We start from the raw sequence: 10978 nt of genomic DNA, 5'->3' as shown, positions 1-10978 counted from the left end.
CAGCAGTCATTTTGACATGAAATATTAGGGTAAACGCAGGTGTTAAATGGAACAGAGCCTTAATTAGTATCACTGGTGTTTACCCTACTGTTTCCTGTCAAAACGGCTGCTGTGAAAAGGGTTTTTATTTATAATTCGTCTTCACTTAAAACATATCGACATGTTATCTGTTACAGTCTGAGATTACATTTAAACTAAATGGTTGAGACAGCTCATATTAATGAGTCTGTTCACTCCATTAATGGTTCTGTATTTGCCTCATTCAGAAGTTATTGATCTGCCTTAAATATTGTTATTAGGGCTGCACAATTAATACAAAATATTATCTAAATATGCAGGTCACAAGAGCAGTAATGCTCTAATAAAAGTTAAATGTGTGACGGCATTATAATGAAGTGCTGTAGGGATGCACTGCTCTACAAATCTTGTTCTCCAGATTTAAAAAAACATTGAAATCATTTAGTCAAAATACAATTTGTGATGCAGAAATGATAATTCCCACATAATTGCAGACCGCAGTATCTGTCATAATAATTGAATGATGATGTTTTTACAATGTTGTGCAGCCATATGAGACTTTTTTTTTTTTTACAGTAACAGTTAAGAAGTTGTTAATTAACAGGCTTTTTTTCCTTTTGCTTTTAAAGGATGCTGTTGACCTGTCTAAGTTCCCCACTGACAGAATCAGGAACTTTTGCATCATCGCTCACATTGACCACGGGAAAAGCACTCTGGCTGACAGGCTGTTGGAGATGACAGGTACGAACGGTTTAGGTCTGAAAACAAACTGATAATGTGATACTTTAATGTATTAGGATCTACAGTAATTGGACTGTGTGCATTAATCAGGGGATTTGTGATCTGTGTGTGGCTGTTACTATCCAAATAGTTGTTTAATAACGTGTTGCTGAGTGATATGACCAAATATCTGTATCACAGGTGGTTTCAGGATATATCACTGTATTTCTTTATTTAATATTATTTGACTGGGCCTTTTATAGACAGATATTACAATATGATTCACAATTATTGGGAATAATAATTTAACTTTCATTGAAAAAAACTATTAAAATGATGATGATGTGACGTTTGTCATCTGGAGAATAAGATTTGAAACCAGAGCTTCTCTGCAGCACTACAGCCTTTTTTATTTTAATTCTGTTTGTCACATTTATCAAAACATTTCAACTTCTGCAATTTGGATATTACACATTGCAATTTCAATAATATTTTGATAAATTATGAGGCCCTATTTTATATGGCTTTATAGTGGCTTATTTTACTGAACTTAAAAACAACACACGCCAACAACTTTTTGCTTGTTGTATAAAGTCTATAAGCTCACATAAAAATTTATATTTCTCACGTTTTATTGCACAAGTAAGAAACAAATTGACACCTATTACTGTGTGCCATGAGAGTTAATCGTGGGTTATTCAGTGTTATAGAGCTATAACTGTTAGTAAGAAGGATACACAGTTAATACGGCTCCGTCTCAATACACACTACAGCTTGCTGTTTCATCCAGTATAACGCCCAACACTAATGACATGAGTGAGAGAGCTTGTGTCTCTCTCTCTCTCCCCCTCTGTCTCTCCATCAGGCCGAAGAACGGCAGCATCATCCTGTACAACAGGAAGAAGGTGAAGTACAGGAAGGATGGTTACTGCTGGAAGAAAAGGAAGGATGGGAAAACGACGAGAGAGGACCACATGAAGCTGAAGGTCCAGGGCATGGAGGTGGGTTCAGCTGAGGTTCTGGTTCTGGTACCGCAGTACNNACACACACACACACACTGTGTCAGCGACTGGGTCACTGTTGAGGTTCAGACATAGTACTTAATGAACCACATTATATCAGGAACTGATTAGCACAGTGTTACTAATGGATGTTATTGACAAACAGGGGCCATAGCAAAGACTGAGAAGAATAAACAGGTGTTGGACAAGCTTCAGGTGGAGCGAGAGAGAGGGATAACGGTGAAGGCCCAGACAGCCTCACTGTTTTACAACTACGAGGGACAGAAGTATCTCCTGAACCTCATCGACACACCGGTAAGTGCTCAGCCGAGTCGGTCCTCTCTTCCAGCCCCGCAGCTTTCATTTACATTGAAAATCCTCCTAACTACTTCCTTTCCTCATTGTTAACTTCCTGTTTGCTACAGTGGCAGATTGTATGTGCTCCATAAGTCCCCCACTAGATGCATATTGGCCTGTTAATTGCAGATTTCACCTCTCTCCTTCACAATTAATTACAGTAACATCAGACCAAAATGGCCTTTCACTGCAAAAGCAAAACAATAGATTTTTTTTTTGTCATTGTCTTTACATACTGCACTACCATGACTCTCTCTGAATCTCCGGTGCTTTCCCTCTCTGCAGGGTCACGTTGACTTCAGTTACGAGGTGTCTCGATCGATTTCTGCATGCCAAGGTGTCCTGTTGATTGTCGATGCCAATCAGGTACAAAAACCAGACTTCTGTCTCCCAGTTTTCTTCATGAATCATTGTGGCTGTATGTTTGTGCAACCGTGTGATGCCGTTGTTAATATTTTGCTGTCACGTGAAGGGGGTTCAAGCGCAGACGGTGGCCAACTTCTACCTGGCTTTTGAAGCTCAGCTGGCAATCATCCCTGTGATCAACAAGGTACAATGAGACCTAGTTGTTTTTGGTTTAATCATTAATTAATTTTAATAATTGTTTTTTCTAATTAGACATTTCTCTCTTTTAGATTGATTTGAAAAATGCTGATCCAGAGAGAGTGGAGTCGCAGATTGAAAAGGTGTTTGATATTCCAAGAGAAGAATGCATCAGGGTGAGTTGGAGCTTTGCTTTTTAGTTTTCAGCATTGCTTCTGTGAGGAATTTCTCTTCATTTTTGGCCTCATCCTTTTCAGATTTCGGCTAAACTTGGAACAAATGTTGAAAAGGTTCTCCAAGCGGTTGTAGACAGAATTCCACCGTAAGAAAGTTCATCTTGTTTCATTTCTCACATGAAACATGTTTGACACACAGAAGTGAAGCTTTTTCCTTTCTTTTTCCCCCTTGTATTCGCAGGCCTGAGGCAAGTATTGATGACCCTTTTAAAGCCCTAGTGTTTGACTCCAATTTCGACCACTATAGAGGAGTGGTGGCCAACATCGCTGTGTTTGGAGGTCGGGTCAAAAAAGGGGACAGGATCGTGTCAGCATATCTCGGCAAAACCTACGAGGTCAACGAGCTGGGGCTCCTCCGGCCAGATGAGCACTCAACTGGCAAGCTGTACGGGTCATTCTTCCTCCCTTGCGTAATTTCTCTCACTTGATATCTCAACCAGTAGAGCTGATATTGGGACGGTAGCAGTAACGATTAGTCGATTGACAGAAAAATAATTTGCAACTTTTTTGATGGTTGAGTGAGTTTTGTCATTTAGGTCATTTTTAAAGCAAAAAGGTTTTAAGTTGTGAGGCTTTTTTAGTCTGTTGTGATAATAAACTGAATATCTTTGAATTAGGAAAACAAAATTTCAATTGGCGTTATTCAAAGATATAACGTTTTATAGGTCCCATATTGTAGAAAGGGAGATTTCCATGTCATCTATGATTATGAAGCAGGTCTAGGTGCTATATAAATACTACTGTGAAAGTATCAAAACCATATTCACAAACTGCCTTTAAATAAGCCGTCAGCCAATCAGAAGAAAGGTTCATTAATATTAATATTAAGGCTACGATCACACATATACGCAAACGCAGGGGAGTGACCATCGCCTGCTGAGGCGAATGCACGCTGTCTGTCTTTGCTTTTGGCTGAGGCTACAACTTCACTGGTCAAAGTTCACCACAGTTAAAAAGAGACGAGTTTGTGCAAGTGTGACTGTGACTAATGAGGCAAAATGCAACACAAAACGGCCAGTTCTTTCTAGAGCTCCAGAGAGAAGCATGAGAGAGGAGATGTAGATTTATTTTGAGGGCATTTGTTATGCTTTATTAGACAGCGAAAGCTTGAGAGGTGAACAGGAAAGACAGAGGAGAGAGAGGCAACAAAGGACTCGGAAACAAACCCAGGTCGCTGCAAAAGGAGTCAGCCTTGATACATGCAGTGGGTGCTCTACCAAGAGAGCTACTGGGGTGCCTGAGAGGGGAGAAAAAAAACCATATTCAGTAGTTTTCGTACTTAAAACCATACTAAAATTCAAATAAAACACAGGAAAAGAGTAAAATATGGGACCTTTAATGATTAAAAATAGACAATAGTTTTTAAAATGAGTTTAGGTTTATCTAAACTCTAACTGTTGCAATAGAAATGGAAAATATCCTGAAATGTGTAATGTAATACATGGTTTGAAATCTGATTCTGACTTTTGCCACTACAGCCATCTCTGAATAATAAGCCATCCTTCTGTTCTGCATGCCTACACTCTGTCCAACTGTCCACTGGAGGACGGTTTACATTGCATTAGTGTAACTCTCCTCGACTGTTGTGTAGGTTTGCAGGCCAGGTTGGCTACATCATAGCAGGGATGAAGGATGTGAAGGAGGCCCAGATTGGTGACACACTCTATCTCCAGGAGCAGCCGGTGGAAGCACTTCCAGGGTTTAAACCCGCCAAAGCCATGGTCTTTGCTGGTGAGAAGTGTTCTCGTCTGCTGTTGCTTCTTGCTTCTCTCAGATCAAAACACTGCATGCAATAACGTAACTACTCAGTACATAACGGAGCACTAGCCTTGAATATTCCAGTATCACTGGACATGTAGTCAAGCATGAAACCCCTTCAGTGCATGTCGTGTTTAAATAGCTAGTACAGTAAGTGCAGCCTGTGCTTTCCAACTAAATGAAAAGAGTTCTGCTTGTGTCCTGATGTGCACTCTGTCTTTTATTTTTGTGTCCCTCAGGCATGTATCCGATGGACCAGTCGGAGTACCAAGGCCTTCGCAGCGCCATTGAGAAACTGACCCTGAATGACTCGAGTGTCACAGTGCAGAGAGACAGCAGTCTGGCCCTCGGAGCAGGCTGGAGGTCAGGATGACTGCTTTGAATTAGAATGAAAAATGGCTTTAAGAGCACAACAGAGGAGTGGGGTTATTACATATACTGTGACCAGTAATTAAAACAGAAGTGTGGACATTGAGCAGTGCGAGCGCAAAAAAAGTTCCAACCTGCTTCGGGAGTCATGATGTTTGGATGTTTTCCAAGTAATTTGCTGTTGCAGAAAAGTTATTCACTTTTTTCCTAAAAGGCACCAAATGTGGGAGAAGTTGCAAGATGTATCTTCTTTCTTATCGGTTTATACACAAACTTGGACATCATAAGATATGATTGATTGGGCAATAAGCAACTTTCCTCGGGACATGCTGTATGATGCCAAAATAGACAGCGAGAGTTTATTTATCATCACAGGTCACATCAGTCCAGCTGGTGTAAATTTGATTCTATTAGTGGCAGTGATTTAGATCATTTGGAAGTATAAAACTGCACTGGAATAGCGATGAATCTTACTCACTGTTGAACTCTTTCCAAACAGGCTCTTTGTAATTAAAAGCATGAATATCAATTATGAAACTTGAGTGAACCTGTGAACCCTCCTGTCCCCCTGCAGACTTGGCTTCCTTGGTCTTCTCCATATGGAGGTGTTCAATCAGAGGCTGGAGCAGGAGTACAATGCCTCTGTTATAGTAACGGCGCCCACTGTGCCCTACAAGGCTGTCCTCTCTTCAGCCAAACTCATCAAGGTAAGAGCTGCTGCCTGCTCATATATTTTCCTGTCTTACTGTAGAGCTGGGTTCGTACTGTAATCTTAGCAAAAGGAAAGATTGAACTGACTTGGTAATGAATGATAAATGGAGCCTCTCTGGTATTACTGGCGTGCTCTCCTGTAACACGACATATGGGACATGTTTGATGGGAAATACTTGAGAGGGCAATTAAAATGTCCTGTTGCAGAAGCAAAATCACAGCCAATTTATTGCTGTTGCGATGAGTTTCCTTGGAAACATTTTCTAATCCCAAAGCAGCAATTTAGTGGATGTAAAGACTTTAAATTATTATTTTATGACAAATTATTGCAATTTACACAATTTCTCAGTCTTAAAAGACTCAGAAGAGAGTGTCTCAGTCGACCTAGTCATCATTAGCAGGTTAGTTGCAGTATAAGACCCCCCTCAAACTCCATTCAAGAGCTGTGCCTAACCCTCGTTAGGGCCCGGACTAAAGTAGTAAGTAAGTAAGAAAGAGGATTGTTGCAGCACGGACCTTTTCTCTCGTAACACAGATGTCACATACCCTAGTTAGCCCAGTCAGTGGTCCTATTAGCTGACTTTAATGTCATAATATACTCCATTGTACTTGGATAGTCTGCCTACAGATGGTTTATTGAGTATTTGTCACATTACAACAACTTGTTGGTTGAGATTCAGCTATTCAACTGTCTCACAAATAATGGTTTGCTTAGGTTAAGGCACAAAATCAACTTGCTTAGAGTATGTTCATGAATTGTTACAGTAGATACACCCTATAGATAATAGTGTTAAACATCTACAGACAAAGCAGATGTGATAAATACTTTATAAACCAGTGGTTTATAGTCTGTCCAGATTATCCAAAATAAAGTGTTACCTACATTCTCTCTCAGCCCTGGAACTCAAACTATTTTCTGATGTAAGGGTAACCTTTTATAGCCATATTTCAAGCCTGCAGTGAGTGTTTCAGTCCCAAAACATAGCTTTTAGGCGAAGTATCATGTCAAAATCATCATTAAAGCTTTTGGAAAGACCTTTATCTGCTTCATTTGGAGGTTCAAATCTTGTTGGTTCTTCTTACAGGAACACGGCAGTAAGGAGATCACCATCGTGAACCCTGCTCAGTTCCCAGACAGAACAGTTGTGTCAGAGTATTTGGAGCCGATGGTACTGGGGACCATTCTCGCTCCTGACTCTTACACTGGCAAGATTATGAGTCTCTGCTTGGTAAGAGGAAAAATGGGAAATGCAAATCAAATGCATGACAAACTGTTGTCTGTACTGTTTAACCTGAACGCGTGAATGTGTTTCTGCACCACATGGGGTTAATTTTCATTTGCTTGTGTACCGCTAACATGTACCTGCCGTGTAAACATCTCATTTTAAGGGTAGATGTGTTTTTTCAAAAATCAGAGAATGATGATGTCTCTGAATACTCACAGGCGAGTTGGCCTGATTCTCAAGCCTGTTGGAAAATTAATTTTGACAGCAGATATGAGAGTGCAGCTTTGCTTTTATACCCTTTTCCAAATTGGTCTGGAGCCAAAGAGAAAACAACACTCGAAAATGTTTATATTTCTGATGCTACATTGCCTGTTTAAATCTTTCAATTTCAAAAGTAATTGATTGATTAGGTTACCAAAGCAGCCCTTATTTGGATTGTAATATAAAACTACTGAAGCCAAAAACGATATAATCTTGTGTTGTTAAAGAATCGCAGAGCGGTCCAGAAGAACATGTTGTACATAGACGACCAACGCGTCATGATGAAGTATCTCTTCCCTTTGAATGAAATCGTTGTGGATTTCTATGACCTCCTCAAATCGCTGTCCTCTGGCTATGCAAGGTAAAACTAGTACTAAAAGTAATACGTCTATAAATACATATACTACACATTCAATCATAAACATTTAATATGCATTTTGAGGTTACTTTGCAATCTGAAAAATGTTTTTTCTGCAAAAAAAGTATAATTTCCACATTCAAATCCTTAAAAAGTTATTTACTTTACTTACTTTACTCTACCTCCTTTAAAAATGTCAGAATCTATGAATGTGCAAATTTGTTGATTTATGAAAATTTCCTGCTGGACACAAGATGTTTCCTACTTCACCTTAAAATCAGATTATCAGTAAGAAACTTTCCACTCTCAGCAGATGTAAAAAACCTCTTTCTAGTGTCAGACTCACATACATCATTCTGCACAGAGAAGATCAAACATCCAACTGCAAGAACAAAAACAGAAACATATTTTTGAGTGAAGGGGGACTTTAATGAAATGCTGCGTCACGTCTGACTCATGATTTTATCCTCTTATAGTTTTGACTACGAGAATGCTGGCTACCAGGCTGCTGATTTGATAAAGATGGATATTCTGCTGAATGGGCGACCTGTGGAAGAACTCATCACGATTGTACACAGGTACTATGTGTTTGAAATTATAGCTGAATTCACATGTAGAATAAGCATGCAAGTTTAATCTTTCACTAAATATTTTGGTTGGTAAGTTCCTTATTTCACTCAGGATTTCACAGCGGGCTCCCGTAGCTTAATTATTATTGTTGCTGTCACAGAAAAGAAATGGCAGATTTTTACATAATTTCAAGGTTATATGGTCCTTCATTACTAAAGTAATTCTTCTGAGCCTATGGTGCATGAAATGTATTCAACGCCCAGGATAACATTAAAAAATGGCCTCTTGGCAGCCAGTGTTAACATTGTCTATTACAGTGACTTTACACACCGGACAAGGACTTCATTCCATTTGTGACAAGGACAATAGAGTAACTTCACAGGCGAAAAGTGATGATGCACAGCAGATATTTAATGTACTTACCACCAACGCCAGTACAGACTTTGGTAATTGAAGGGCACTGCGCTTCACCAACGATTGCTTCTACTCTCCCACCGTTTACACTGTAAGCCTTGGAGCCGAGCCGAGCGTAATTTCAGTTATTCTCTAAGGGCGACGCACCAATCACAGAGCAGAATATCTTTTACGAGAGGCACGTTCGAGAATGACTGAAGTATATGGGACGTGACTGGACTCAAGTGAGACGAGGATGACCTGTGAAGCAGAGAGGCCATTTACATCTGTTTGATATGCAGGCTTTTATCTAAAGTACATTATAGTATGACAAGGGCACACAGGTGTATTGTGAACCTCAAATACTGGTGTTCAGTGTCATGCTCTACCCTTTAAAGCAATAGTTTCACATTTTGAGAAATATGCCTATTCATTTTCTTGCTGGGAGTTAGATGATACATTTAGTTTGGAGCTAGAGCTAAGAGGTGCTTTGTTTAGCTTAGCATAAAGACTGTAAGCAGGAGGAAACCAGCCTGTTTGTGTATTCGAGTTTATAAATGTTCTAGCAACACCTCTAAAGCTCACTAATTGACACATTATATGTGGTTAGTTTAAAGGTCCAGTGTGTAATATTTAGGAGGATCTTTTGGCAGAAACTGAATATGATATTCATCGAAATGTTTTCTTTAGTGTATAATCACCAGAAAATAAGACATGTTGAGTTTTTGTCACCTTAGAATGAGCTGTTTTTATCTACAGAGGGAGTCCGCCATTTTAAATCTGCATGTGTCTACAGTAGCCCAGAAAGGACAAACCAAACACTGGCTCCCGATGGGGCCTTTTGCGTTTTTCCCAAGATTGAGGGCCACAGTAGTTTCTCCTACGCACTTGGAAGGTTGAGCTGCATTCAGTTGGTTGCAATATGCAACTTCACCACTAGATGCCACTGTATCCTCTGTTGTCTGCCCGGCTGCTTTCTCATGTTACTGCACGTAACTTACCATAAAACCATTGTGTTTTTGCATTTATGTTTGGATGGACAAGATTCAAATGATAGTATAACATATTTTTGAACTTTGGAGCTAGGCTTCCTGTGTCCCTGTTTCCGGTCTTTATGCTATACTAGGGTAACCACTTTCTGGCTGTAGCTCAATAATTAATACACAAACATTAGAGTGGTATCAATCTTCTCATGCAAAGGCTATTTTGCATTCCCAAATGTCAAACCATTACTTCTTTTAACCTTCACAGAACTGCCTCAGTGGCAAAAATTTAGCAATTTTATGGTCGTAAACCTTTTTATCCTGAACATTTTGTGAGTGTTGAAAACCCTGGTCCGATTATTGAAATAACTTGGAAAGATGACGTATGTTCATTCTGCTCTGATTTTTAAATTTAACAGTGATTATTTGGATGAGTACGCCGTTATTAAAGGTCACATTTTAAAATTTTAAAATGCAGTTTTGATTAAACTTGGACGGATGATTCATCTTGTCAATCACTTCCCAAAGGGGGCGACACATGTGCAGTATATGTCATTATCAGCTGCTCTATTTTGAGGTGATTTGGTGAGAACAGTACATTTTATGATGGATTGCTCGTAGTTTAGAGCTGTGTATCTGTAGAATTTACAGTTGTTTTTGGTTCAGATGTTTGTGTTTTCATTACAGAGACCGGGCGTACAGCTCAGGGAAAGCCATGTGTGAGCGACTGAAAGACTCCATACCAAGGCAGATGTTTGAGATTGCTGTACAGGCAGCTATTGGCAGTAAGGTCATTGCAAGGGAAACGTAAGTACAACATCAGCCCGAAGCTTTGTTAGAATGAGATGAGATGCACAGCAGTGTATATAGAAAAAGCACTATGAATTGTATTTGTGTATTAAATGTGCTGAATAGATTAATTTAGCCTTAAAAATGTGACATGACAATGTTTGTTTCTTTCAGAATTAAGGCCTACAAAAAAAATGTTCTCGCTAAATGTGTAAGTAAAAGTTTCTCTTAACTCTCAGAAGTTTTTGAATCTACAAATGTACCACAAACAAACTGAATTATATATATATATATATATATATATTGTTTTGTGTTGGTAGTACGGAGGTGACATAACACGTAAGATGAAGCTACTGAAGAAACAGGCGGAGGGTAAAAAGAAGATGCGGCTCATCGGCACTGTGGAAGTTCCCAAAGACGCCTTCATTAATGTTCTGAAGAGGAAAGAAAAATAGACTGCGATACCATTAGTGTATTATTATATGATGATATCATTATTATATGCAGCAGGTCTTTGTTATTAAAAGGCACTGCTAATTTATCTTAATAAAATGGTCATTGTCGCTGCAGACTGCTGTAATTGTGCTGATTTCTACGATATTACTTCTCCTCTCTTTTTCAACAGTTTTTAATATTAATTTCTGTGCAAAAACCAATAAAGAGATTAAGAAAAGGAAAAAGGAAA

General features: G+C 39.1%; 1 protein-coding gene across 1 annotated transcript in view; it reads left to right on the top strand.

Annotated features, from left to right (window-relative positions):
- The window catches only part of guf1 (GUF1 homolog, GTPase), an 11559-nt gene extending 581 nt beyond the window's left edge, over positions 1-10978 (top strand). Inside the window, exons 2-17 of the mRNA XM_035669870.1 lie at positions 648-759; positions 1906-2054; positions 2382-2462; positions 2569-2646; positions 2732-2815; positions 2897-2961; positions 3057-3260; positions 4467-4606; positions 4873-4996; positions 5577-5709; positions 6799-6942; positions 7428-7561; positions 8035-8136; positions 10192-10311; positions 10468-10504; positions 10614-10978. Coding sequence (XP_035525763.1) covers positions 648-759; positions 1906-2054; positions 2382-2462; positions 2569-2646; positions 2732-2815; positions 2897-2961; positions 3057-3260; positions 4467-4606; positions 4873-4996; positions 5577-5709; positions 6799-6942; positions 7428-7561; positions 8035-8136; positions 10192-10311; positions 10468-10504; positions 10614-10748 — 1842 coding nt within the window. The 3' untranslated portion in view covers positions 10749-10978. The remainder of the gene's footprint in view (positions 1-647; positions 760-1905; positions 2055-2381; positions 2463-2568; positions 2647-2731; positions 2816-2896; positions 2962-3056; positions 3261-4466; positions 4607-4872; positions 4997-5576; positions 5710-6798; positions 6943-7427; positions 7562-8034; positions 8137-10191; positions 10312-10467; positions 10505-10613) is intronic.

This window comes from Morone saxatilis, unplaced genomic scaffold, assembly GCF_004916995.1.
Source record: "Morone saxatilis isolate NCDOM2014 unplaced genomic scaffold, NCSU_SB_2.0 Contig22, whole genome shotgun sequence".
Classification (NCBI taxonomy): Eukaryota; Metazoa; Chordata; class Actinopteri; family Moronidae; genus Morone; species Morone saxatilis.
The sequence above is the reverse complement of the archived record's forward strand: the minus strand, read 5'-3'. Positions and strand labels throughout refer to the sequence as shown.